Below are 27,328 nucleotides of genomic sequence, written 5' to 3'. Positions count from 1 at the left end.
CCTACGTTCTGAAAACAATGTGTGCCCCACCACATGTCCAAAGTTAGCAGAAATTGAATACTATTGAACTGGTTATACCACATTTGTTTGCATAATTGAATCCTAACTAGTATGATGTAATACAGGGGTTCTCAAACTTTTTGGAGTCAGGGACCCCTTTCAGAAAGCAAATTACCCAAGGACCTCATAAATTTTTGTGGGGAAAAAAAAAAATCTAAGACGAACATAAGTGGATTTTTATTTCATTTTATTCACCAACAGTTTCAGTTTGACAAGTATATTTGTTACTTTTCAGCCATACGGAAGGTTACAAAACCACAAAACTGGGTCAGTTTCCCCCAAATAGGTTGCTGTTAGTTATTTAGTCAAAAACAGCATTATAAAATAAAATGCCGCTTTAGCATTGCTGGCTTCATCGGCTTGGTAGCAAGCAGTTGTAGACACAAAACATATTTTGGCAAATTTCAAAATTATTTTATATTTTAAAGAATATATTAAACTAGTTTATTGATTGCTTTATTGAAGAGGATGTCGATACCTTCATAATATAATATACAATTAAATGAAATTAACACAAATCTATTCTTTTTTTTTTTTTTTTTAATAACTCAAATTATTTCATGGACCTCTACAGTCAGGCCACAGACTCCATTTTGAGAACCACGGATGTCACAGATCATCAGGTGTGTTGTAGAAAATGATCTAATTTCACTTAGTTGTTTTGGAAAATTAATTTTAAAGGATCTGTATCCGGTATTTTAAACTTCCCACAGTTAAATGCAATAAATGCATATAGTGATCACTTACCTTTGGCACATTGGCGATTTGATTTTGTATTAAAAAAAAAAAAAAAAAAGAGTTTTGGGGTTTTTTTTTTTGCAACATTTCTAACCAGGAAGTGAAACGTCTCACTGACGGACTTGACAAGAACATCATCATGCACCTTGCAAGTCCGTTTAACTGCTCAGCCTGGTGCTGAGAGTGCAGAACAAGCTATGAATTCTTAGAAATGGATCAAGGACGGGAAATCACTTTAGAGGGTGTTTCGGGTGAGCAATTAACATTGTAACAAATGTTTAAACTTCCAAAGAGTTTAATTTCCATAATAGGTAACTAACTACAATTAACTACAAATTAATTAATTAACTAATTTAGTTTCTTGACTACAAATAGATAAACAAAGTTATATTATCTATTCCAGGGATATTTATTGACAGGCATAACAATTACTCTAAAGTCCTTGTAAAGTATAATCTTTGATTTCTTTTTAATTGCACTGTACATCTGTGATTGGCTGGCACACAGTTCAAGGTATACCCCCCCTACTGCCCAGCAAGAGCTGGGATAGGCTCCAGCATGCTTGCAACGCTAGTAAGCGGCTAAGTGGATGGATGGATGTTTGAAATGACCCATTTTAGTTGCAACTTGCCTCCTCATAATTAGCGGTATACTGTATAAGCAATGCTTACTTGCATTCCACTGTAACACTGAAAAACACATGTTATTGCAAACCAATGCTTATTTTCTATTCACACAGTCAGGGAAATGCACCAGGCTGCTTCCTGTTTAGTCACTTAGCCACCCACGCCGATTATGGGCAACTTCGCATCACTTGCTTGCTGCTCATCCCTGCACTTAATCATCTTCACTTTCTTTGGCATTCCTGTGGTGGATGCATCTAACAAAAATCACACACAATTTCACGATGAATTACATTTTGGATTTGAATTGTGTTGCATCCCCTTGGATTACATGTTTGCTTTTGTCGTTGTTTTTCTTGCCCTCACGCTTAAGTCTCACGTCCCTGTTCTACGGTGAGCCAAGTGAGAAGGAGAAGACTCCTTCAGAGTCGAGCCCTTCTGACTCCGAAACCAAGGACATGGTGAGCTTTGCCTCAGTGGCGATATTTTTAGAAACTACTAAAGATCCTAATGTACACAATAATGTCATTTACACACTTGACTGGTTTTGTACTATTGATGCTGAATGATGTTCTGAATGCTTCTGCTGTTTCAGGGCTTTTGTTCATGGCTCACTTCTCTTTACCATATGAAGTAAGTTGACCTTGACTTTGACTCCTTTTTCATAATGCCCCTCTGTCCTCAAAGCTGATGTCATCGTAAATTCTAAAGTCATGTTCTCTCTCATTGATGCGCAAAAACAAACAAGTCTGGCCTCACGCAACCACTGGTGCCGAAGTTTGCCACTGAGTATTTGCTCGAACTCTGACTGACATCACAGATTCATGGTTGTAAAAAAAACAATTTCCACGGTGTCCGTTGGTTTCCATAGTATTATGTTGGGGTTTGGCCGACTGTTTTTAGCTCTCGTGCCAGTGGCTAACTCTGGGATCCCTGGGAAAAGTGTAAAGCCACCCTGCAAGTTCTTTATGTGTGTGGGCCGTTAGAAGACCAGCATCCTACTTGTTTTATTATTTTTTTTAATTCTATTTTATATTCTTGGTTTTCCCCAACTTCCTGTCCGGTAACCGCCAAACCAGTGGTGCCACAGCTTCACTCTGGATGAGTGAGAGTAGACAATACCTGCATGTATACTGATTAACGTGTATCCTTCTATTTGGAAAGTCTTAATATATTTGGGATTTCCCCATGGTGGGGCCCCCTCTTGACACAGTTGTCGCTTTCTTCCTGCAGGGACGAGGAGATCCGCAGCAAGTGTGGAATCGACGCCGTGACTTATTTGTCCTTCCAGCGCCACATCATCTTGCTCATGACCGTGGTGTGCCTGCTTTCTTTGGCTGTGATCCTGCCAATCAACTTTTCTGGGAATCTCTTGGGTATGGCCGGCAAATGAGTTATGAAAATATTTGGTTGGTGGTGGACATGTAGTTGGGACCTGACTACCTATTATTACTGCTACTATCACGTTGTAATTAGAGACACCATCAATTATACAAAAATACAAGAAAACCTCATATGTCTCCTGGAGAGAATCCATATTTATCTAATAAAATGATAAAAGCGTGAAAAAGAACTGCCTCATAGTCACCAGAGAAACTGATTGTTTCATTCAGTGGTTCGCAACCATTTTTTAGGTATGTACCTCCTACCTCCAAAGCAAGAAAATTAAGAGTGTTCTGCCCTCCATGTCTGATCTATTAAACTTTGAAACTGCATTTGTAGTGGTATCTCAAATAATATTTTATTAAGTAACATAAGATCAGTCCCATAATGTGTTTTATTTCTAGCTTGTTCGCCAGAAAATTGTGCTACGAATGCTATAATTATGCTATAATGCAGCTATTGAGTATTCAGATGAAAATAAAAAATATGTATTTTTGAGCTTGAATTAAGTGAACAAGCGTTATTTGGACTTTGGACACAGAAGTCCAAATAACGCATGTCCACTAAATTATGAATTGCCATCTTTGATCAATTGTTTTTTTTTTACTTCAACTGTGTTCAGCAGCACATTACTTTCCTCCCCCTCCCTCCAAATCTCTGCCCAAGTAACACTCTTAATCAGCATAGTTTGTTCAAATGTGATTAGTAGGAATAGCGACTACCTCAGATTGTGAGCGTCAAAGTGTGCAGTCATTTACATCAGGTGCAGTAGAAAACCTAGTCAAGGTGTTAAGCCACAACATGCTGCTGGAAAAAAACTTCATAATAAATCCTGCAAAGGCATTCGTGTCGCATAAACTAAGGTGTATTTTGGAGTTGGCCTTCTCCGCGTGTTTACGGAGCATTAACAATCGTTGCTGCGATGGGCTTGATATTTTTTCTGATGTGTAATCTAATAAGTGGGTGTCCAGGATGATGAGGAAAAAGAAAAAGCTTAATGCATCCAAAAAAAAAAAACCCATCCCATTTTTTAAGATCTTGTTTCATTCCTAATGACAATGCACATCTGTATGAAATCTAACTTAGTAAAGGCATATAACCTTTTGCAATGGAGTCCCTTTAACACAAATTTAGCAATAGGTAGCTTCATGTTCCAATGAATTTGTTCTTAATTTGAAAATCTGTACTGTTCCTGTCAAGGAAGTAAAAATATTAAATTGCATATGCTGCTACCTGCAGAAATCCTATTAAGATCCCACAAACCCACTAAAATTTCTTCACACACTCGTACGCATTTTAGAAATGCTGATACAGTTTATTGATGGGTCCAGATCCATAGTGATATGATTTGGTATACAATTGACTATAATAAATTTTATCCAGACCAACCAATTGGAAAAATGCTGACACCCTGTGAGGACAAATTTAGAATCGGATTGTTTGAAGAAACAGCCTCAATGCTACTACAGTTTAATTCACATCAACCAGCACTACTGAAGGTCTGATACATAGCGGCTAAAACCAGATTGCCGGGCAGGGATCACTTGTACTTGGAGTAGGCAAACGTGCTAACCAGGCTTTCACCGGGCAGACTGATAATTATGTCGTCTCAAATTTTAGAATTAATTTATATTGGACACTTGAAATTGACCTTGGGTGTGAGTGTGAATGGTTGTTTGTCGCTGTGTTCCCTGTGATTGGCTGGCAACCAGCCCAGGGTGTCCCACACTTACTGACTGAACTAGGATAGGCACCAGCAAGCCAGCGGCACTTATGAGGATAAACGACTAAGTGGATGGATGGATGGATGGATGGATGGATGGATGGATGGATATCCAAATCTTAGTTGAATGCTGACTTGTAGGGCTCGGGAGCACAGGAAAGTATGAAAGCACACAATTCAGACCTCAAGGAGCTTCTCAAAAATAGAATTCGAAGTAGAAGTTGTTTTGTTTCCTCTTTACATACACATGAAGGCGTCAAAGGGTGGGGCGGGGGTGGGCACACACCAAGTTGCTAAATAGCACGAAAACGCCTTTTGGCAGTTGTGTGTTTATTTTATTGGAAGTGTTGAGCAAGCTGTTCTATAATTGGATGAAGGCAGGATCCATTTTGGGGTCAGCGCAGAGCTGGGCAGTCCACAGAACCACTTTATTGCTGCTAACTGTCATCTCAGAGCAACATGCCACCCTTGTCATTAAACAGACGGTAGTGGACAGGGTGCCATAGCAACAGCAAACAAAGAGCTACCAAATTAAGAGTGTTGGGCATAAGTGTGAGGGACTTTAAATGTGAGAAATGTCACTCAGATGAGATCGCTCCTAAAATATCTGAAAATAGTAAAGATCACCTCATCCTAACGAGGAGGTTTCCTTTCGGTCCAATTAAAATGTTTCTCTCTGTGTCATGTTGCATTATTTTTACAGGAGACAGTCCTGAGAACTTTGGAAGAACAACACTGGCTAATGTTAGCGCAAAGTAAGTTGAACGCGGCCTGCTTGACAGCTCATGTTATGTAAACCGTGAAATGGATAGTTCAGACTGTAACGGTGTTTTTTTGGCCGCACAGGGACGGCTTCCTGTGGCTGCACGCCATATTTGCCTTGGTCTACTTTATCATCACGTTCCTATGTATGGCTCACCACTCTATACGGCTGCAGTACAGAGAGGATGAGAAGGTCAGTTCCCGTGACAGTGGTTATTGTTCTATGAATCCTAAGAGTCAAACATTCGCACGTACAGTTTGACAAATCACATTTAGTAGTGCTTGGGAGCCTGAACGTTTCTGAGCTGCTGACTCAATCAATGAACAAAATGTCTGATTTGGAATGTACATAGGCCCTATTAGGCGGCGCATCATCAAGTTGGCTGTCAGAAGTCTTGCTCTGACCAGAATGGGAAATTGCTGCTACTGTGGGTAGCCCGTTGTACTTGTGAGGTGGATTTGAAATCTGATTGGTTAAGAAACACTCCCATTGCTAAGAAGTCAGATTATCTTTGTGTCTTTATTCGCTTTTACGTTAAAAGACATGACAACTGAGTCATAGTTTTTGTTGCTACAAAAAACGTTTTCTACAGTGTTGCAGGTTCACATTGCTATTTTCTACAAGTCAATACATCACAATTTAAGTTCAACCTCTACTACATGCAATTCTATTTGTGACCTTATCTATTGTAGGTTTACCTCATTATTTTACTTGATATGTTTCCGTTTAAGTCGGATCAGACTTAATTTTATAACTGGGAGCGTAGCCCTCGTAATCTGATTCATCGATTAATTTACAGAAGGATCTATGATCAAAATGTAATTGCATTCCTACTTAATGTCAAAGTTACATGTTTTAGCAAACTGATGCTTCTAAACCATGTAGCATCGGTTACTGTTCCAGTATTTTGGACGATAACAACAAAATAAGGCAAAAAGCATTGAAATTAAAATGAAAAACAAAGCTTTCCTTACTAATGTAATTATAACATAATGTCTGATGTTATTTGCATTATGTTCCAGGTTGCAAGAACACTGATGATCACATCCATACCCAGAGAAATTTCAGACCCAGGATTGATTACCAAACACTTACAGTAAAGCAATTTTCCTCGTTTTTCTCAATTCAAAAGCTGACTTTCCTTTAATCAGCTGTGTGCTGTTAGAGATATAGGATTGTTATACGTTTTCCATTTTGTTCCTCTAGTGAGGCTTATCCCAGTTGCACCGTCACTGACATACGCTTCTGCTTCAACATCAACAAGCTCATGAGGCTGGACTCAGAGAGGTAAAGTCACACATCCAGAGATTCATTATATGCTGACGTGTTTAAGAAATTTGCGTTTCCAGGCGTAAGGCAATGAAAGGCAGGCTGTACTTTGCCACAAAATCCCAAAAGGAGGGGAAGATCATGATGAAGACCCACCCTTGTGCTCAAATATTCTGCTGTGACATTTGTGGCTTTGAAAAGGTGACCTGTGCTGCACTTTCAAAAAAAATCCTCTGGGTGACGCTGCAGTTCAACTGTAGTCTGAATATCTTCTGTGATCTTGATGCAGCAAGTGTAACTGATTACAGGTGGATGCAGAACAATATTACAGCGAGTTAGAAGAGAAATGGACGGATGAATTCAATGCAGAGAAGAACCGCATCTATATGAAACGGCTGGGCATTGCTTTTGTGACTTTTCGGGATGAGAGGATGACTGCTGTGTGAGTTCCTGTAACCGGAAGTCATCATAAACAATTCCCTTTGGCCTTGACTGTTGATGCTGTGTTCTGTAGAATTGTGAAGGACTACAGTCGCGTGCGCTGCCGCAGACGACCCCAGCAGTCCAGTATCACCACTGTGGTCCAGTCTCACCAGTGGGGCATCAGCTATGCTCCTGCTCCCAGTGACATCATCTGGTCAGTGTTTGCATTTGAGTGTAAAGTGAGTGAAGCCCACCATGAGTACAGTTTGGTTGTTTTGGGGAACCTGTCATTTGCTGTTTGCTGAAAAGCTCATCTACTTCCTACTTAAGCTTCCAATTTATCCATGATGACTTCTTGAGGATTCAAGAACCTCATCAAGTTTGCAGTTCAGGTCACACGTAGCCTGAATCTGAGTGTTAGTTATGCATGCAATGCCTTCAAAATGGGTTTGTAGCCTCTTCTCCATTCCAGCTGCTCGCACCCAGGCAATTTGTCCATACAACAGAAATCCTCCGATAAGGAGGATCCCTGTGATCAGGAATCCAATTATGTAGATGTCCTCCATGTCTTCTATGGACAAAACCGACAGACAAAGCACCCTCCACTTGTTCCATGAATCATTGGCGTATCCAGCGGCGAAAGTCCTGGACAGGCATGACGGCTACCCCCTAAGTGTCCTTCTCACCGAAACAATTTTGTCGATTGAGTCAAGAGCCCAGCTGACCAGTTCCAATACAATACAATGGCTGTTAACAATCTTTCAAAATACTAAAATATAAATATTCTGATTTATTTTGATAGTTCTACTTGTTTTTCTGTATTTAGAGCAAAAGGAGTCCTTTGCACTGTTCTTTCTTTTTTACTTTTATATTTTTCACTGCTTTCCTCCCTTTTCTTCTGTTTCTGTTTTCCTTTCTTTTTCTTTCAGCTTGTTTTTCTTCTTTTTTGTTTTTGATATTTTTCTGTCTTTGTCTTTTCTTTGTCTTTTTTCTTTTTTGTCTATTTTTCACTTCTTTCCTCCCTTTTCTTTTCCAACCTTTTTCTTTCTGCTTTTTTTCTCCCTTCTTGTTTTTTGATATTTTTCTGTCTGTCCTTTCTTCCTTGTCTTTTTTTTCAATTTTCTGTCTCTATTTTTCTTTTTCCTTTCCATTATTATGTTCTTTTTATTTCTCTTCTGTTTGTTTTTTTCATCTTTTTTTTCATACTCTTCTGGCTGATTGGTTGAAAGTCTTTTTGCATGAACTAGAATGTTGGAACAGGCAGGGTGAGGTGAAACTTTTGCATGTTTCTAAAAAATGAATTTTCTAGTACAGTACATGTAATGTTTCCAATCATTGAAGGGCTTTGCACAGTATGTATTTTTCCCTACGTTTTTCAAATATTGTAAAAGATATAATTAAGGCCCAGTATTTGTGCATCAAGTACAAATCCATGTCGTAACGAGAGCGTTGTTCTTGTGGCCGTTGAGCTCGTTATCCACCCATCTCTTTACTTAGGGAAAACCTTTCAGTGTGTGGATCTCGCTGGTGGATCCGCTGCGTCGTCCTCAACATCCTCCTCTTTCTGCTGCTCTTCTTCCTCACCACTCCCGCCATCATTGTCAACACCATGGACAAGTTTAATGTCACCAAGCCTGTGGAGAGTCTGCAGGTCAGATTGGGAGGCCCAGTGGGATTATAGCCGCTGCTTGTCCAACCATGTGTGTTCCTTCTTTCTCTGCCCAACAGAGTCCTATCATCACTCAGTTCCTCCCAACCCTCCTGCTGTGGGTTTTTTCAGTCCTGCTGCCCTTTATTGTCTACTACTCGGCCGTCTTTGAGTCCCACTGGACCAGGTATTTAGCATCTCATCCTTCCCAAGTCATTTCCTCTTCTCCCGGTTTCACCCTGTTGCTCTCGTTACTCTCGCCCCTTCCCGCTGTCACGGCTCTCTCTGTTATTCTGGGAAGGTTGTCATAGAGATCTCCATGCGAGAATAGCGATTTGCACAGCAGTCACCGTGCGCTGCTCCTCGGTGCGGCGGGAGGCGAAGCGGAGCAGCTGCGCATGGGGAGACAACCTCATGCAACACCTATGAGCACCCTGTCTTTACATAACCACCCCCACAAACGTGTTGTGCAGGCGTGATGTGTGAAGGACCGAATGCAAATCAAGCGTTTCCTGAAGTGAAAAGCCTAGCTCGAGCTAATGAGCCCGCCGGCTCCAGAACAAGTCAACTGATACTCCATGGCGTGATTTCTCATTATATATTATTCATTTTTAATGGAGCTCCAGTGGTGTTTACGCACTCAATGGATCCAAAGAGCTGAGCTGTCTAATGACGTGATGAAAACACCTGCCATTTAAGAAATAATACTGTATTGTCCATTTGTGACAGTGTCATAGGAGTAGCAGTCATCACTGTGATTAGAAATGTGTCGTATACTGCAGGTGTTGTCTCAGTGAGTTTAGAGGTAAAGTGAACAACCCACTTCATCTATCTATGTCTGTATGTATGTATATATACATATATATATATATAAATAACAGTGATGCCCTTGTCTTTTTTTTCCCCTCAGATCCAGTGAGAACCAGGTCACAATGCACAAGTGTTTTTTACTGCTGGTTTTTATGGTCCTCATCCTGCCTTCACTTGGTTTGTCCAGGTGCACCCACAGAATCAGCACATGCACATTTTACCAAAAAAAAAAAAAAATGCACTTTTGACTTAAAACAACTATTTATTTTCTTTTATATTTTGCCTGTAGTCTGGACTTGTTCTTCACTTGGCTTTTTGATGTCAACTTTCTTGATGAGAAGGATGTCAAATTCCAGTAAGATGCAAATATATATTCAGATGATTGTTGTTGGGTTTTTTTTATTTGGGACCTTCTCATCATTATTTCTGTCTGTTCAGGTGTGTTTTTCTCCCTGACAATGGTGCATTCTTTGTAAACTACGTGATCACTTCTGGGCTGATCGGCACCGCCATGGAGCTGCTTCGTATCCCGGCGCTGACAGTGTACGGCCTTCGTCTCTGCTTCGCTAAGTCACAGGCTGAGCGGATTCATGTCAAACGGGTAAGCTGATTGCCCCTTCTTGAGGCTTTACCTACTTTTCCAGATTGTGGTCAAGTTTTTTTGTGCCTATGTGTCCGGATGCAGAGTCAGACCTATGAGTTCCAATTTGGCTTAGAATACGCCTGGACCATGTGTATCTTTGCTGTCAGCGTGACTTACAGCATCACTTGTCCCATTATTACACCCTTTGGTGAGTGATACGCTAAGCTTCACATAGCCTCTCTTTACTCCCTGCGTCTGTGTGTGCATGAGTATGTTAATCTCTAACCTCGCTGTCCTCTTCTGTCTGCCAATTTAGTGCAAACTGAAAATTTGCTGCCCTTATCCCAGACAGACACGCCACGATTTTTTTACGCTAAACACACACTCTTTCTCCAATTTCTGCCGCTTGGCGTAAAAACTGGCGTAAGATATGCTAGTGAATGGTCGAAATAGACTGTTTGTCTAGTGACCTATGCGTCTCCACATGCGCATGCTCAGTTAACATCAGCTCCTCTCAACAAACCGATCCATCGAGCTAGGCTGTGTTTCTTAAAATTTATAATTTATTTTGTCTATTATATGACAGTTAAAACCCATTTGAACTGACTAAAGGACTTCCAATAATATGATTCCTCAACCTGCCTCTGTCCCAGAAAGTAGCATTGAGCCACCAGTCCAAGTGTAATCTACTGTGTTCTCAGTGTTTTCCATTCTTTTCTATTCTACTTTTTTCTATTACATGCCCCCAGCACACCCGACAATTTGATGACAGAACGTATACGACACTTTGGACAAGGTGAAACCAGTTCTAACGTGGTGCATTCACATACATTCGGACTTTTAAAAAGTTAATGTAAATGTTTAATACCGTAAATGTCTCCAATCAATCTCTAAAAGCTGTCATATATAAAAACAAAATGATAATGGTGAAATGACTTAAGATATTTTACTTAATTATAAGAACTGGTCCATGTACGACAAAACTTTTATTTACACTTAAATCTCTGACAATGTTTTGCTAGTGTGTTGTACCTGGTTAGGTTTCATTCCCTTCGATTGATAATGAGTTGAAAGTCGGATGCTGATCACATGTGTCATTGCACCTCTTCAGGTTTGCTCTATGTGATCCTGAAGCACATGGTTGATCGCTACAACATCTACTATGCATATGTTCCCACCAAGCTCAACCAGCACATCCATAGAGCTGCCATCCATCAAGTCATTTTGGCTCCCATCCTCTGTATTTTCTGGTTGCTCTTCTTCTCTGTTCTCAGATTAGGTAAGCTTCATTTGAATTTTTATACCCCATTCAAACCATACGTGCATGGTGACGTGATGAATTATTGTGTGCTTCCTTCGCAGGTGCATTACATCCCATAACCCTGTTTACTTTGGTGTCCCTGATCTCCGCTATTGCCGTTTCGTTTTTCCGCTTGTGCCTTAAAAAGCAACCAGACAAGTCAACAAGCTACCAGGTCAGCCGAATCAAACTTGAGTTTCACCTATACTTTTGTGGGGAAAAAAAAAAAAGGTTTTCAAATGTCTGAGCTTTTCAAGTAGCATTTGTGTTCATTGTAGATGTCTAATCAACCAGCAGAGCGAACACTCCCTGATGCAGACAGGAGCACAGTTACTTCAACCACTGCTTCCAGTGTAAAGTACAATTTTTGTTACTGTTTTATGTTTTACCCTCAATTTTTACATTTTTAGTTGCATAAGAAACATGCATGCTTATAGAAAACTAAAAGATACATACAAATATATCTTACTTGTGGCAAATACAATAATATAGTTCTAATCCTTCACAGCATTTCACTTGTCGCCAAGATTTGCACAAAATATGTTCTTCCCCATTTACCATTCTCGTAATGTGATGACATATGCTTAGATTTGTCTATTATCTACTCATTTGAGCATCTAAAGCAATAAAATCTTGATGAATCTTGAATGTAAAGTTTAAACAACGGATCAATGGAATTAGCTTTGCCGCTCTCCAAATTTACTTAATTTGAGTAAAAAGTTGACCCTCCACATGGATAAGGCCAAAGGTTTTTTTTGTTTATGATACCTTGTTTATGTACATGGAAGCCCAGAGCAGTTAAACAGTTTGGGCATATATTTTCTCATTGTCAGGAGTAGGCATCTCCGTCTTTGAGAGCCACTGTCCTGCATGTTTTCGATGTCCTCTTTCTATAACACACCTGATTCAGATGTTGGAGATCATTATCAGGGTTCTTTCAGAACTTGCTGATGATCTGATCATTTGAATCAGGTGTGATGTAGGAGAGGGATATCAAAAACATGCAGGTATGCAGCTCTCTAGGAAAAGGGTTGCCTACCCAGGTTTTGTAAATTCCATGCCCTTCAAACATCGGCCGTAACAATCGGCCATATTGCCAATATTGAACTTTTTAACTTGAGCAGTGGTTAGTTAGCACATCCGCCTCACAGTTCAGAGTCCCAGTTCAAATCCATCTTGCACCTTCCCGTGTGGAGTTTGCATGTTCTCCCCGAGCACGCGCGGGTTCTCTCCAGGCACTCGGGCCTCCTGCCACATTCTAAGCATGCATGGCAGGTGTATTGGACACCCTAAATTGTCCTTAGGTGTGACTGGGTGTGTGAATGGTTGTTTGTCACTGCGTGCCTTGCGATTGGCTGGAAACTAGTCCGTGTTTCCTCCCAGCTACTGCCCCTAGATGGCATTATATATATATATATATATATATATATATATATATATATATATATATATATATATATATATGTGTGTATGTATATATATATATATATATGTGTATGTATATGTATATATGTTTATGTGTGTGTGTATGTATGTATGTGTGTGCAAACCTGCATATAAATTCTCAGCTACTGAAATGCATTGGGAGGAAACAGACACTATTTTAATCATTGTAATTCTTCAAATTAATTGCCCGATTGATGTGTAATTTGTATTCATTTTTTTTCTGTCAAAAATCAGCATTGTCTTAAAAAAAATCCGTAATCCTAATCCATACTCAATTTCAACAAGGTGTTGAGAGAGTCAGTTTGCTCTTATATTTTGTGTTGCCTTTTAGTTAGGAATGTTGAAACATTGCCTGTACAGTTATAAGTTTTATGAGGGTCACAGGAAGAGTATACGTTATACTTTAGTAGATGTATATAAAAGAGTTCTGAAATTAGAACAACTTGGAACCCAAGTAAGCGTCACGGAAGAAATTTTGTTGCACTTAGGAAGTCCCGCTATTCTGAAAATTCACAGCGAACCCCATGACTCGATTGACTGAATGACGCGGTTACTGTACTGTATATGCTGTTGTCCCTTCAGCTGTTTGTGGCATCGGTCCTGCTGGAGCCGGAGCTGGCGTTGACCCCCATGCCCTCCCCGGCCCACCACAGCTATGGCGCCATGGCCAGCTCCCAAAGTTCAGCCCACGGCCCTGCAGGAGAAGAGGAGGAGGGAGAGGAAGAACACACCCAGACCCGTGAGACCGAGCTCCAAGACCCCCCCGACACCTCATGCTCAAGCCCACTCATGGACAGCCCGGTGGGCTATCAGTAATACCACTCCGTCCAAAAACTGATTTCCACGTCACCTGAGATTGTGCTGCAATGCCATGTTTCCTCTCTCCACTTGACCTCAGACTCTCAACTTTGCTCCCACACAGGAGCGATTAGTCAAATGAAGGGAGCTGAAGAGGACCTGACAAAAATACCGGCTCCAGAATATGTCTCGTACCCGCCAGTCACTGTAGATTCCATCCTCCATGACTCCAAGTGACTGGAAGCAACGGAAGGCAAGCGTTTTGGGGGTATCCGTCACAAACGCTAACCACGTGGTGCCCCTTGGACACGAGCGGAGGTGAAAAATCTCGGCAAAAGTGGGCGGTGTGAGCAGGCTCGCCCTGCCAGACTGACAGAGCGGTCCGGGCTGGAGTGATATCTGGTTGATGGCGGCCAGAGCGCGGCGAGGCTGAGGGGGGGTGCCGCGAGTTGCGAAGCCATCTGCAGTGAGAGAGTTGACAGACGGAGGGTGCAATGTTAACGCAGAGATGTACTGTAAGATATGGACACTCTCCATCCTACCCCTAGCACAAGCAGCCAGCATCACTCTCTCCAGCCCGCCCTACTTCCTTCAGCATTTATTTTTGCTACTGTATATGTTGGTGGTATTATTATTATTATTTGGCTTTTTGAGTTCTTGAATTGAGTTGATAATGATTTTTCTCTTTTGACTTTGTAGTTTAGTATTTCTCACTCTTTCATTAACCCAAGGCACGTCTTTTGCATTTAGAAAAAAGACAAATCTCACCATGTTTATGTAACGTTTGCCATCTGGAGGAAAAGCATTTCATGGCTTTTTCTATTACAATATATCACTGGCATAGATAGATGAACAATGATTGTTTTTTTTGGGGGGGGAGCTAAATAAATGAGTGAAAATTGATCATCTGTTCATCTTTTGACTGGCATGGCTCAGTGATTGGGAATATTCATTGAAGTTAAGCATTTTTATTTTCGTTTTTGTGTGCTAAACACAAATAGAAGATGTTTTGTTTTGGTTTTTTTTCCCGGTACTTCTGCTGAACCAGACACCAACTTGTGTCATCACGATGTGTAGGTAACATTAGAATATTTTGTTCATATCTTGTGTGCTCCAAACCGAACGATCCATCCATCCACGATCTTAAAATCTCACTTATATAGAATTTAGTTTATTCAATTAACTTGTTTTTGAAATGTACAAGTAAGCAGGAGTAACCAGAAAAATCCCACACAAGCAAGGGTTGAAAAGAAGAACTGAACAGCCAACCTCGGGACCATCCAGAAATTGTTTCCTTCAATTCAGACTAGGGCTGTGCAGGTTGAGGCGAGTATCGATAGAGTCAATACTAAATTTGATCATTTAGCGATAGTCATTTATTTCTTTTCCTCCTTAGTCCCTCGGGAAGTCCCTCCTTAGTGCATGCACATGGGCCACTCTTGCCAGCCTGGCATGCTACAGAGCTACAATCATTTTTATTACATTTATTTTATTATTTATTTTAAGTATTTAGTACTGTTTTGTTGAACAGATTATTGATTTTTACTTTTTTTTTTATTTGAATTTCAGCCTTACCTGATTGTAGTCCTGCTTTTAATCACCATGTCTGTCTACTGATAGTTCTATATTTGTTTTGATTTCTTTTTATGCTAATTTTATAACTTTGATACTGTTATTTTCTAATTATCTGGTTCAAAGTCACTGAGAAATTTTTAATAGTACCTGGTATCAGTATCGGGGATACTGGCATCAGTATTTAGTTTGATCTCAAAGTAAAGCAAAATCTCGATTATCGCTCAGCTCTAATTCAGACACAAAGTCTAGATTTCTCCCAAAACATCTATATATTTTGACCATAGAGTACAGTATATTGCAGGGTGTAAGCTGCTCCATTGAAGTTCCTACAAATACGCCTTCTTCTTTGTCAGTTTCTTTGTGGGAAAAATTTGCTGCAATTTGCCAGTTTTTTGCACATTCAGCACCGTCCAATCCTGAACATGGACTTACAAATGAACTGGCTAATAATTGTGCCCCTCATGGCTGAGGGATGTAAGATGGCCAGGATCCCTGTATGGAGTACCGAGAGAATATCTAAGAACAAACGCCAATGTTTATATATCTCTAGCTCGTGAATCCTGACTCAAAAGATTAATTTTACTTCTCACATCATTTATTTGCTGTTGGGCTTTGCTTTCATGTTTCTTTTGATAATTCTGACAACATGATGGAGATGAGTAGCCCATAGAAGAGAAAATTACACTTTCTGAGCAATAATATGTACAATTAGCATTTCTCCCAGACTTATTGGAACATGGAACAGACTGTAAATAATGTGATAACGGCAAAGAAATCAACGTATTCAAGTTAGGGTAACATAGTTAGTTTCATTGTAAGATGGCTGCCAGTGGCTTGACTTCTCTCTATGGTGATTATACGCTATTGTTAGTTCATATAAAAGTCCGTGGTTCTGAAATGTTATGGAATAGCAAATGGCTGGACTGCATGTATGTTATGTATATGGGGATGTTAGCAATCTTCCTAGCATCACCATTTAAGGGTAAGAGTGCAAAACCAAAAACATTTAAATTGTTTACTAATTTACCAATGATGATGTGTTCCACTGGTGATGTGATCTATGTTCTTGCCCACCCGCCAAAAAAAAGGGAAACTAATCTACCAATGTCCAATATGTAGCCTTCATCCATCAGAAAGCATGAGAAATTTCACCAGCTCATTTCCAACTACTTGATTATTTTGTGTTGGTGAAAAACCAAAACATTAACTGTGTTATTAAATTTGAGCTAAAATCATTGACATTTGTTGAGCAATTTTTGGTGGAATATTGGTCAAATATGATTTGATTCTTGTATGTATATCTGCTGACTGCATGGCAATTACATTATAATTTGAATCAATAGAACCTATTACAAATACTCTCCGAAACTGTACATTTCACATTTAGATGTTATGGGCAACACTATGAAGAGTTATTAGCATGTCCGTCTCACAATTCAGACTCCCCAGCTCAATTCTCGCTCACTCCGGTCTTCCTGTACGGAGTTTACATGTTCTCCCTATGCCCGTGTGGGTTCTCTCCCAGTACTCCGGCTTCCTCTCACATTCCCAAACATGCATGGTAGGTGTATTGGACACTCCAAAATACCCTTGGGCCTGATTGGATGTTTGTCTCTGTGCCTTGTGATTGGCTGACAACCATTCCAGGGTGTTCCCATTCTATTGCCTGTTGCCATCTGGCATAGGCACCAGCGAGTCAGTGACCCTAGTGATGAGAAGCGGATATGGAAAAGGGTTGGATGGTATTTTATTTTCCTTTGCGTGGAATATATGTACTGCCACTCCCACCAAGCATTTCTCTTTTTGCTGTGCCTTGAAGAACCTTCCTTGTGACAATCCAGCATGGCCTGAAATGAATATGCTGCATGAACTGAAGACTGGCAAACTAACAACAAAGACAACATAAAACACTGTTTATCCAAAAAAAAATCTTTTTTTTTATTCAATGGTGATTGTGAGCCAAGTCAGACAATATTAATCCATCCAGTCATTCCACCTGAGGTGTCTGCGAGCAGTTAATTGCAGCATGTCAACAAATATTCCAATTTTAGAGACCAGGTAATAATGGCCTTTGGTTGTATTTATGGCCTTTGTATGTACAAGAAAGCCCTGAAGCTTTCTGAGTCCATGTACATTAATTAGAAATGAAGTGCATCTTTTGATGATCGTGACACATTTCAACCTCTGCAAGAAGTCACCCTGTATTGACATTTTGCTCTTTCCAAGATCTTTCCAAATGTATTAACTTGCCTGAAGGTTGTCACTTTTGCTTTATTGTTGCGGAGAACTGGTCTTTGAAACTGATAAAAGCTTTAAAATGAAATCCCCCATCTTTCTTTCTGAAGCTCCTGCAGGATATTTAGATAATTAAATGGTTTACTTTCAATGTGAGCATTTAAAGTTAATTTAGTTCTATTTTCCCTTTTCCAGACATTTTTTTCTTGTTTGAACTATCTGTATGCATGGCCATGTTCGAAAACAGCATCATTTGAAAATTCCTCTCTTCCAAGCTTGGTCCCATTTGTCAAGCAGTCTTGAGTGCTGTAACTGAAATAAAAATCCATTCGGCTCAGTCCGTGCAATTTGTACCATGCTGTTGCTCTACTTTTTCTGGCTCACGGGCTAGGACCCATCACATGTTATAAAAGAGACCAAAAAATGTAATTGAAATATATATATATATATATATATATATATATATATATATATATATATATATATATATATATATATATATATATATGTATATGTATATGTATTTGGAGATACACACACACCAAACTATAATGTAGTGAACTCCAATGTTGGAAACTGTTATGGTCCAATAAATCCATGATCCAATGTCTCTGACCAAGAATAACTATTAGGCTGACATTCTGGAGCCGCCACATTAATAAATGCAAAAGTAAGTTAAGTAATGGCTGATGAAGTGTGTCTGCATACGAACTAGCTGTGGAATATTTTACTGGCTATTAGATCCACATTAGATGGAGGGAAAGGGCACTTAATTCCGAGATGCAATACCATGTTGTAATTCATTGCATACTTGATGTCTGTTTCTGCTTTGGGGAGATGTAATCCCCTAATTGTGCAGAAATTAATTAAGTTGCACTCTTGAGATGACTACATTATATGTCAAAAACATTGCAGAATGAATTAATTCAGAAAGTTTGCAAGTGCAATGGTGGTACTGTATGTCCATATGTACTTTAAAGTCCATGCTCATCGCTTAGAGTAACTAACAAGCACACTGACATTTCCCCTGTCACCCGTGGCAACGTGCTTCTCCGTGAAAGGTGAATTCCTGCGGGTATGCTACCTGTCACTCTCCTCTCCCTCTCTCCTGGCCGATGCTTAGAATAGAAAAGACCTCTGCCTCCTGCAAGAAACCGCTGCCGCCCCCACTATATGATTATTACAAAAATGTAATTTCTATTTGGAAAACTACTGAACTTTTTTTAGTTTGTGTTCAGCAGTTCAATATGGAAAAAGGGTGACTTGTTGATGGAAACTGATTGCTAGACCAGGTTCAGGGGTGTAGCCATTATTTTCAGATATACAGTATTTGTCAAACTCTTTGGATCGGCGTGAGAGTGTAGCAATCATAAACCGGAGTTTTACATCATCACTTTACTATATTTCCTGCCAAAGATGCCGATGCTGGTGACGTTAAGAAATGAAAGTTTTTCCTGATTTGACAGAATTTGGCGAAGCTGCGTGTAAATAAATTAAGACTCACTATCCGGATTCGTGTAGCTGCAATTTGTTTTCAATAAACGAAGCTATATGGACAAAATTTCTTTACACACGGGGGTAAGAATTATTTGGGTTTAAATGGCCCCGGTTACGTGTAGACAAGACCTGATCACGTGATCGATATCTGGACAGCCATAAATATTATTATTATTATTATTATTATTATTATTGTTATTATTATTATTATTAGTATTATTATTATTATTGTTGTTGTTGTTGTTGTTGTTGTTGTTGTTGTATTCTTGAAGAAACGTGGGGCTGTCATCTGCTCTCAGTCATCTTATTTAGGATGGTTGAGCTGCGCCTCGCTCTGCTCCATCAAAAACAAACGTGAACGCACCGACACATACACACGCGCTCTTGCACACACGCTTAACAGTTGCCATGACAACGTTTAATACCCCTTCTTTCCAAAACACATTGCAGACATTCTAAAAATAATATCTTTTCTCACAGACGACAACCTCCAGAGCATACTACACGGCTGGACTGTCGCACTATAGTGACAAATAATTAATGAATCTGCACGCATTGTCTTTAGGCCCCTAATTCAGCGCAGCAGTTACTCTGCATCGTTAGGTGACCTGAGAGAGGCTTGGGTCAGCGTCTCATCCGTCTCCAGGCCAGTGGCTAGACGAGACCATGATGCTGCAAAGTAATATAAATGCCGGAGACGCTCGGCGAGTGAGGAGAGCGTTGGCAGTGTGCACGGAGACAAATTAAGGCCATGTCAGCCACAGATCCAACAGCAAGACAGACAGCCTGCTCACGGATGATACAACCCTCACTTATGCATGCGCAAACCGATATTCAAGCCTGCGGGAATACCATTATCTCCAAGACGTTGCCTGAATTTGTCAATTCTTGGCAAATCTTGATGTGATGTTGTGCGCTTGCATGAGTAAGTGGGCTGATGTGCCTGAAGTCACGCTCATCTCCGCCGTTCGAGGCGATGAGCCATTCATGGCTCTTACGTAACTGGCAAGATACCGGGTCTCGTGTGACTGAAATCAAATGGCCGCCATTGTGTTGGAACCATCTGCGACGAATAATGTGACAACACACTGACCTGGATTTGCTGTAAAATGTCCACAAGAAATCACTTTATTGAGACTTATGTATGCACACATACAAGTTATGAAACTATAGCATGGAATCCAACTTGCATTATTAACTCTAACCATGTGTGTTTCTTTTGTTGTTTTGTTTTGGTCGAAGGATAACTAAAGGTCATCACAGATCAGTAGCAGCTGATAATAACGATGAGGTAGACAGTGACACACCCATTATCTACAAAAGTGGATGTTATACATCGGTTGTCTAGGGCGCCTTGTAAAAATAGTGAAAGTAGAGACAACCTGCATAGGGTAACATACCAATGCTGGGAAAACAAAACTACAAATACACCACCTACACACCCAGTTGAACAAATGGTACACCTGGAAAAGCAGATGATGCAAGGATGTCTTCTTGGATGAAGAAAGTCATTTAATGTTATGGTTATAGTTTGGCAGTGATGTTTAACTGCATTGTCGTTTTTTTAGTACTGTGTTTCAATTGTTTCTCTCTATCTATGCCACAGGTGACAAACTCAAGGACCAGGGGCCTAATTCAGCCCACCTCATCATTTTATGTGGCTCACAAAATCCTGATTTGACTTCAAGTTTCTGGCTAAAACACCAAATTTGCAAGTTGTCTTTAATATATATGTTACAAATTATTATACAAAGTACATTTATTATATATATATATATATATATATATATATATATATAAAATATATATATATATATATATATATATATATATATATATATATTTATATATATATATATATATATATATATATATATATATATATATATATATATATATATATATATATATATATATATATATATATATATAATAAGTTTATGTAGATATGCAAGGTACACCAAAATACATATAATAATGTATGTGTAATCTATATATGATGTGTTTTCACAAAACCAGGTCTATGTCACAGGGATTAGTTTTGAGTTGTTGACATAAATACAATTTTTTTTATGTCCATTTGGGCATTTCTACCAAAACAACCACCTGAAGATCTCAACTTTCATTTCCCAGCAGTCAAAAGGTTGAAATTGTAATCAGAGTGTATAAAAAGAAAGGATTAGACGACGTTGCTCACCACTAAAAGATGAATGTGTCACAACTGTCAACGCGTTATTCTCAAGATTAGGTTTTCAACTGGGTAACATTCAAATTCGTCTTCGTATTCGTTTGAGATACCTCAATGTATGCTGTCAAATCTTAAAGGCAATCAATTGTAGAATTAGAATATATCAGTACCTCAATGTTTATATTCAGAGGCATAAGTCTGAGTTTGCAGAAACACATCACAAAATCTATATTGTACATATGAATACGTCTAAGCATATTGTATTTTCAAATAAATTAGATAGATCATTTGTATGTGCTCCTTTCTATATGTAACCGATGTGCTGAAAAGTGTGGCACCCCTTCTGTAGTCTGTAACATTAGCGTTTCCCTAAATCTACACAAGGTACTATGGCAGGTTGATGTACTGTAAAACAATGGCTCTAGTTAATATACATCTATGTTTTGGAATATAAAAATAAACTTTTTCATGTAAACTCAGGATAAAGCGTTAATAACCACATAATCAGCAACTTGGATTTACAGTTGTATGGTGTTATCAAATACTTGGCATTGAAAGAAATTATAACAGTTATCCCAATGATACACATACAGTATAGGATGCATACTATGCCTTAGCGGTTATGTCATTTTTGTTTGGATTGAAAACAAATGTTTACCGTTACTTGTTCAGTATTCAGCGTTCACATCACAATTCCTAAGTTTGTCGCCATTACAACACTGAGAAATTTGACTTCAGTGATTAACACCAAACATGAACGTGAAAGTTAAGAAAGTCTTCCTATACAACCTTGACCTGAACATAACAGTCTTAATAGTTAACAGTCAGATGAAGACTATTGAGATACGATAAGGTAAGGTGCACGAGGACACCATTAACAGTCAAAGATTACAGTAGAAAGCTTTCAGTGTATAACAGTTCTTGTCAGTAGCGGTTGATTGTGAGTCTAATGGAAAAGAATAACCTTTCATAAATACACTAAAAGTTGGATAACATACACAAAACGTTATGAGTAAAGTGATTACATTTTGTTTTGGTCACGATTTGACCCAGAGCTGCCCGTATGGGCCATACAAACCCGTATCACTTTTGAGTAGCATGAGGCATCGATTGAATATTCATCGCTGGGTGATGCTTTGACGATAGATCACGTGTTTTACTACGGTCAGAAGATATAATGAAAGGTAGTATATACAAGTGAACCTTCGTGCTTCTCTCTTTGCTTTGTTCAGGTTAACTGCATTTGACCCCGCTTGCTAAACACCACAGCAAAGAAAAGAAACTCCGCCATGGGTGGAGCGTGGTCACACCATACATTCGCCTTTGCTTCGCTTGCCGCTAATGTACAGCAGCATAAAAAAAAGCCACCATGCTGCAAGTTACACAACCTTGTTCCATGGCAACCACGACCAGTGAGAGGATGGCAACGGCTCAGCGGCTCAGGCGGCGGCGGCGGCGGCGCCTCAGTCCGCCTTGTATTCGCCGTTCTCAGCCCATCCTTGGCTCATGGCGGCCACCACGATGCCGTACATGTTGAGCCAGGCTTGACGCATGGCCGCCGTGTAGGCCTGGCCCAAACTGCACTGCAGCATGTAGAGGAGCGACTCCCCCACCACCTGCAAGAGACCGACAAACACGATGTGGACGGCGTGGCATTCTGCTGGGGTAACCTCGCAGGGAGTTTGTCCTACTGCAAACGACTGTGGGTTGACCCCCACGGCCTGATGCTTCCTCCCGAGATTGAGAAGAAAGTCCTCCAAGGTGTGCAGGTCGTCAAGGTGGCTGACGGCGGCATCGATCACAAGCATCACCTGGTGTCAGTCAGAACATTTTACCTCATAACGGCCACACCACTGATTATTGATAATCATCACCATTCCTTCTAAAAGCCCCCATTGAAGGTGAGAAACTCACCTTAGTGACATGCTCCAGGAACTCTGGACTGGAGAGGCAGTCTTGTGTGTTGCCACAATTTGTGTTGTAGTGGAAAAGACTGAGAAGAGCTGGGTCCAGCTCAAAAAGCCTAGTGGAGATAAAAAATATAATTTTACAGTGGTGTACAGAAAATATGGGCTGAAACCTTTAACGTTTAACCTGTTTTTTTTTGTTTGTTTTGTTTTTTTTTGTGGAGGGGGCTGGAGTACTTGTTATTCGTCAGCAAGGATCATCTACGTGGCACCAGGTGCCCCCGAAAAAACAAATCAGTAGCCTGCAAGGCTTGTCCGAAAATTAGGTGACAGGACATTGTAATTTCTTAGGCTTGCTGAATTCCAAGGAATATTTGAGTGATTATTCGCAAACATAGAAATGTCATATATCAATAATTATCTATCCATCCATCCAGTCATTCATTCATTCATTTTCTAGAGCTGCTTATCTTTACAAGGGTCGCATGCTTGCTGTGCCTATCCCAGCTAGCTTCAGGCAGGAGGTGGGGGACACCCTGAACTGGTTGCCAGACAAATTGCAAGACACACAGAGACAAACAAGCATAAACACACCCAATCGGACCTATGGACAATTTAGAATATCTAATTCACCCGCCATGCATGTTATTGGAATGTGAGAGGAAGCCGGGGTGCCCAGAGAACCAATGTGGGCCCGGGGAGAACATGCAAACTCCACACAGGAAGGTCGGAATGAGGTGAATTTGAACTCGGGTCCCTGAACTGTGAGACGGACATGCTAACCCTGCTCTAGTGAGCCGCCCTATTTCGGTTTCCTACCTCGTTAAATCATAATTATTCATCAGTAATTATTGTGCACTCTAAAAACCATTCAGTAAGAAAAAAAACAACTATGGGTCAAAAAAGGACCAAAGCAAGATTTGGGTCAATTTAATCCGCTTTCTGACTTGTTTCACACAAAACAATTAATTTTAGGAGGTTATCTTGTATAAAAAAAAACTATTTAGGGGGGATTGTTTGGTCAAAAACAAAAGATAAAATCGAAAAAGTCAAAGTGACCCAAGCATTGGGCTCATCCTTTTTTGACCCATGATTGTATTTTTCTGTTTGTGAGAGTGCACAAACATGTTTCACTCTAAAAACAAGTGGTTCAAAAATGACCCAATTATAGGTCAAAAAAGGGGCGACCCAATATTTGGGTCAATTTGACCTAACTTTACGTGTTGTTATTGTTTTATTTAAAAAAAAAAAAAACAATTTTTGAAGTTGTCTTGTACCACTAGACCAATTTGCATAGCTTATTTGTGCAAACCAACTCAAGAGTTGGGTCAAATTGACCCAAATATTGAGTCAGTCCTTTTTGACCCGCAATTGTTTTTAGAGCAAGAGAAATAATTAGCGCAATAAGTGTCTTCATTTAATATTATTAAAAGGATACTCAACCTATTCAGCAATATTTTCATCTGTTAACGATAAATGACATTAAATGTAATTCAAGGCTCAGGTAACAAACAATCATTCACCTGGAAAACAGCCCAGCCATGATTGGTCATTATTCGAGACTTGTGCTCATGTGATGTCAATTTCAGTCAACAGCAATTGGAAAAATGTGTTTTTAAAGGTATTACTTGTCTATGAAAAATAATTTAGTTACCACAATAATCACAGAAAAAAATATTAACGTGCTGCTGAAAATAGCTGAGTAAGTTTATTATCCTTTTAACTATTCAGGAAAGGTGGCTTTATGTTTATCGTGCATTTCATACACTATTTAACTTATTCTCTGTTAACCAAGTTCAAATTCATTTTTGACTTATAGAGCTGTCAATGGCATTTACCGCCAGCCCAGTTAAAAGAGATTTTTGATGACTATACCTGTTGATGGGAGTGAATGAATTTAAAGGACTTACTAATAAAAGATGAAAACTTTTGAAAGCAGAGTAAGGAAATAAAAAGTAGCCTACTGAAAAATACTTAGAGAACAAACAGTTCAACTAATGGTCAGACAGAGAAATCAGCATGATTTCCACAGTGTGGTGGGTCTGCCAGAGAGGAGGGGGTCCCTTTCCTAATTGAATTATACTTGCAGCATTCTCACGTTTACGGTCACTGATGTTGTGACAAGACACACTCAAAATCATTGTCCTGTCATCTTATTAGCCCACGTGTAATGATTCACTTAAAAATAACAAATACTGGAAGTCATAACAAAACAAATTTTCCATGACAGAGTAACATTTCTCAATCTCTCGTGCACGTGTCAGATTTGGCAGCTAGTGGAGAACCGTACCGAAGGCTGTCGCCAAGCAACTAGGCAAGCCGCCTCTGGTTTCCAGTGGAAGTGTGCAAAAAAAAAAAAAAAATGGGATGCTACATGGAGTTTGAAATCAAACAAGATCCTTAGGATGGATTCCTATCTTAGTTACCTGGAAAACATGATGACGCCATGAGGAACTTTATTCTTGCCGAGGCTCTCCCAGCTGCTCCTTATCAGCTCCTTGTCTTTCCCTGACAGCTTCTCCATCCTCCTCGGGGATTCAAGTTCTTCTGGAGGGGAAACAAATGGCTCCTCTACAGGGCAAGATGACTCGCTTCTGGCAGAGCCATACCACTGGAGGAGATCCTCAAGACAAAACTTATGCACCTGCAAGACAAAGTGGAGCATCAGGTGATGCGGCTGGCAGCGAGGACGCGCTCAAAATTGCACATACCTTTCAAGAAGGTAAGTGTTAGCTCTGAAGTAGTTGTGCAGCAGCCGCGTTTAGGGGTCTGCTTGTGTGTGAGTGTGTGTTTGTATGTGTGCGTTAGGGCAGCAGCTTTGCCTCAAACTCTCATGCACTTGCTCTCTGCTCCCCCCAGCCCACGATGCAGACAAGAAAGACGACAAGTTGTGCCACACTCTAATCTGTCACTGTGGCAGCTATCGCCGCTGCTCTCTCCCCCTATTTCCCGCTCGCCTCTTGGCATGCTCGTTTTTTCGCTCTCTCTCCAATTATTATTCATGCCACAGAAGGAGAAAAAAAAAAGAGGCATCTCTGGCTTCTGTCGCTACGGTCAGGCTTCACTGAGTGAGCCGCAGCGTCCCCTGCAGGTGAGCTTGGGAATGAAAAGTTATTACGCATTCATATGACGTTATGACGTGACTATTTATCATTGAATTCCATACTCACATGGGCTCGCAAGAATAACACAACACTTTTTGGGAATGAACTTCACCTGCATCAACGATTTCTTTAAAAGTATCGTATGTCCGATGTAGTGATGCAACAGGCATGCTTGAATAAATTTCCTGTGAGCAGGTCATGCTTTTAAAATGATCTAATAGGGTGGGGAGGCCTGGGTCTAATCAGGTGCATCCCTGAGATACGCTGTTACCATGACAACCTGGCAGGATGTAGCCGAGGAAGCAGTGTCACATGACGCTTAAATTTCAGACAATGGATGTGGTGTTTTCACATCATTGCAATCATTTTGCATGTTTCAATCACACTATTATCATAGTAGATAATAGGGGTCTCAGTGTAGAATTATATGCGATTGTTTAGTACATTTTTTTTAAAGGATACATTGCGTTATTCTTTACTGCAACCTACATTCAAACTCAAAATAAACTAAACAGATGGAAAAAATAATCACAACAATTGAGGAAAAATGTGACTGATCTAACTTTCTGGGTTGAACAAATACTAAATAAATAAACCAAACAGGTAGGCTACTTTATATTTCCTTACTCTGCTTTCAAATGTTTTCATCTTATATTAGTAAGTCCTTTTAAATCCTTTTAAACAGGTACGTCAAAGAGAGACAAAACTTTAATTAAACACAAAAGGGCAGGGCCAACTGCTTAGGTTTTGCGTTAAATAAATACACCAAATATTTCAGTCAAATAATTTTTGAACGTTTATTTTTGTTTGATCCAAATGTATTTAGAATATACTATTTAGCAGCAGGTTACAGGTTCATATTGGGTGCAAAGGTTTGTTCTTTTAAGGAAATTTGTTTGCTGTTTTGTGTTTCATTAAATACATAAAAATAGACAGAAAATTCTAAATAGATAAATAGTTTTACACATCCATCCATCCATTTTCTATAGCTGCTTATCCTCACTAGGGTCGCTGGCCTTGCTAGTGCAATACACCGGACATGCATGTTTTTGGAATGTGGGAGGAATTCGCAAACTTCAACATGCAAACTTCAAGATGGGAAGGTCGGAGTGCCCTGGACTGGAACTTGCGACATTTGGGTCAAAAAACGGGTCTTCTATAAATGGAGTAAAGTAAATACCCCCAAAAATCCAGGTCAATATTTGTGACCCAACTGTTATAAGAGTATTTATTTAGCAGAACTACTGTATTTAAA

The 27,328-nt window shown here is 39.8% G+C and overlaps 2 protein-coding genes across 4 annotated transcripts in view; one reads left to right on the top strand and one right to left on the bottom strand.

The window, feature by feature from the left end:
• Positions 1–17,730, top strand: part of tmem63c (transmembrane protein 63C) — a 30,553-nt gene extending 12,823 nt beyond the window's left edge. Inside the window, exons 5-24 of one of the 2 annotated variants that reach the window (XM_088432837.1) lie at positions 1,795–1,882; positions 2,017–2,054; positions 2,655–2,797; positions 5,231–5,282; positions 5,374–5,482; positions 6,313–6,386; positions 6,497–6,577; positions 6,640–6,760; positions 6,868–7,001; positions 7,074–7,196; positions 8,480–8,633; positions 8,711–8,817; positions 9,541–9,627; positions 9,730–9,795; positions 9,879–10,041; positions 10,126–10,231; positions 11,135–11,302; positions 11,386–11,498; positions 11,602–11,676; positions 13,352–17,730. In XM_088432837.1, coding sequence (XP_088288963.1) covers positions 1,795–1,882; positions 2,017–2,054; positions 2,655–2,797; positions 5,231–5,282; positions 5,374–5,482; positions 6,313–6,386; positions 6,497–6,577; positions 6,640–6,760; positions 6,868–7,001; positions 7,074–7,196; positions 8,480–8,633; positions 8,711–8,817; positions 9,541–9,627; positions 9,730–9,795; positions 9,879–10,041; positions 10,126–10,231; positions 11,135–11,302; positions 11,386–11,498; positions 11,602–11,676; positions 13,352–13,585 — 2,236 coding nt within the window. In that variant the 3' untranslated portion in view covers positions 13,586–17,730. Of the gene's footprint in view, positions 1–1,794; positions 1,883–2,016; positions 2,055–2,654; positions 2,798–5,230; positions 5,283–5,373; positions 5,483–6,312; positions 6,387–6,496; positions 6,578–6,639; positions 6,761–6,867; positions 7,002–7,073; positions 7,197–8,479; positions 8,634–8,710; positions 8,818–9,540; positions 9,628–9,729; positions 9,796–9,878; positions 10,042–10,125; positions 10,232–11,134; positions 11,303–11,385; positions 11,499–11,601; positions 11,682–13,351 lie in introns of both variants that reach the window. The other variant, XM_088432838.1, reaches the window with a different exon arrangement.
• Positions 17,731–20,799: 3,069 nt separating this feature from the next.
• Positions 20,800–25,993, bottom strand: ngb (neuroglobin). 2 transcript variants are annotated; one of them, XM_088432905.1, is made up of 5 exons: positions 25,681–25,993; positions 25,396–25,613; positions 22,977–23,085; positions 22,754–22,873; positions 20,800–22,678 (listed from the first exon to the last, which is right to left on the bottom strand). In XM_088432905.1, exons 2-5 carry the CDS (start codon positions 25,491–25,493, stop codon positions 22,526–22,528), a joined length of 480 nt encoding a protein of 159 aa, XP_088289031.1. In that variant the 5' UTR covers positions 25,494–25,613; positions 25,681–25,993; the 3' UTR covers positions 20,800–22,525. The 2 variants fall into 2 exon arrangements, with proteins under 2 accessions (XP_088289031.1, XP_088289030.1); XM_088432904.1 differs by having other exon boundaries at positions 25,396–25,993.
• Between the last annotated feature and the right edge of the window lie 1,335 nt (positions 25,994–27,328).

Source organism: Hippichthys cyanospilos, chromosome 14 (genome assembly GCF_059441005.1).
Source record: "Hippichthys cyanospilos isolate Australia breed blue-spotted pipefish chromosome 14, RoL_Hcya_1.0, whole genome shotgun sequence".
Lineage (NCBI taxonomy): Eukaryota > Metazoa > Chordata > Actinopteri > Syngnathiformes > Syngnathidae > Hippichthys > Hippichthys cyanospilos.
Note: the sequence above shows the minus strand (reverse complement) of the source record. Positions and strands in the feature narration are given on the sequence as shown.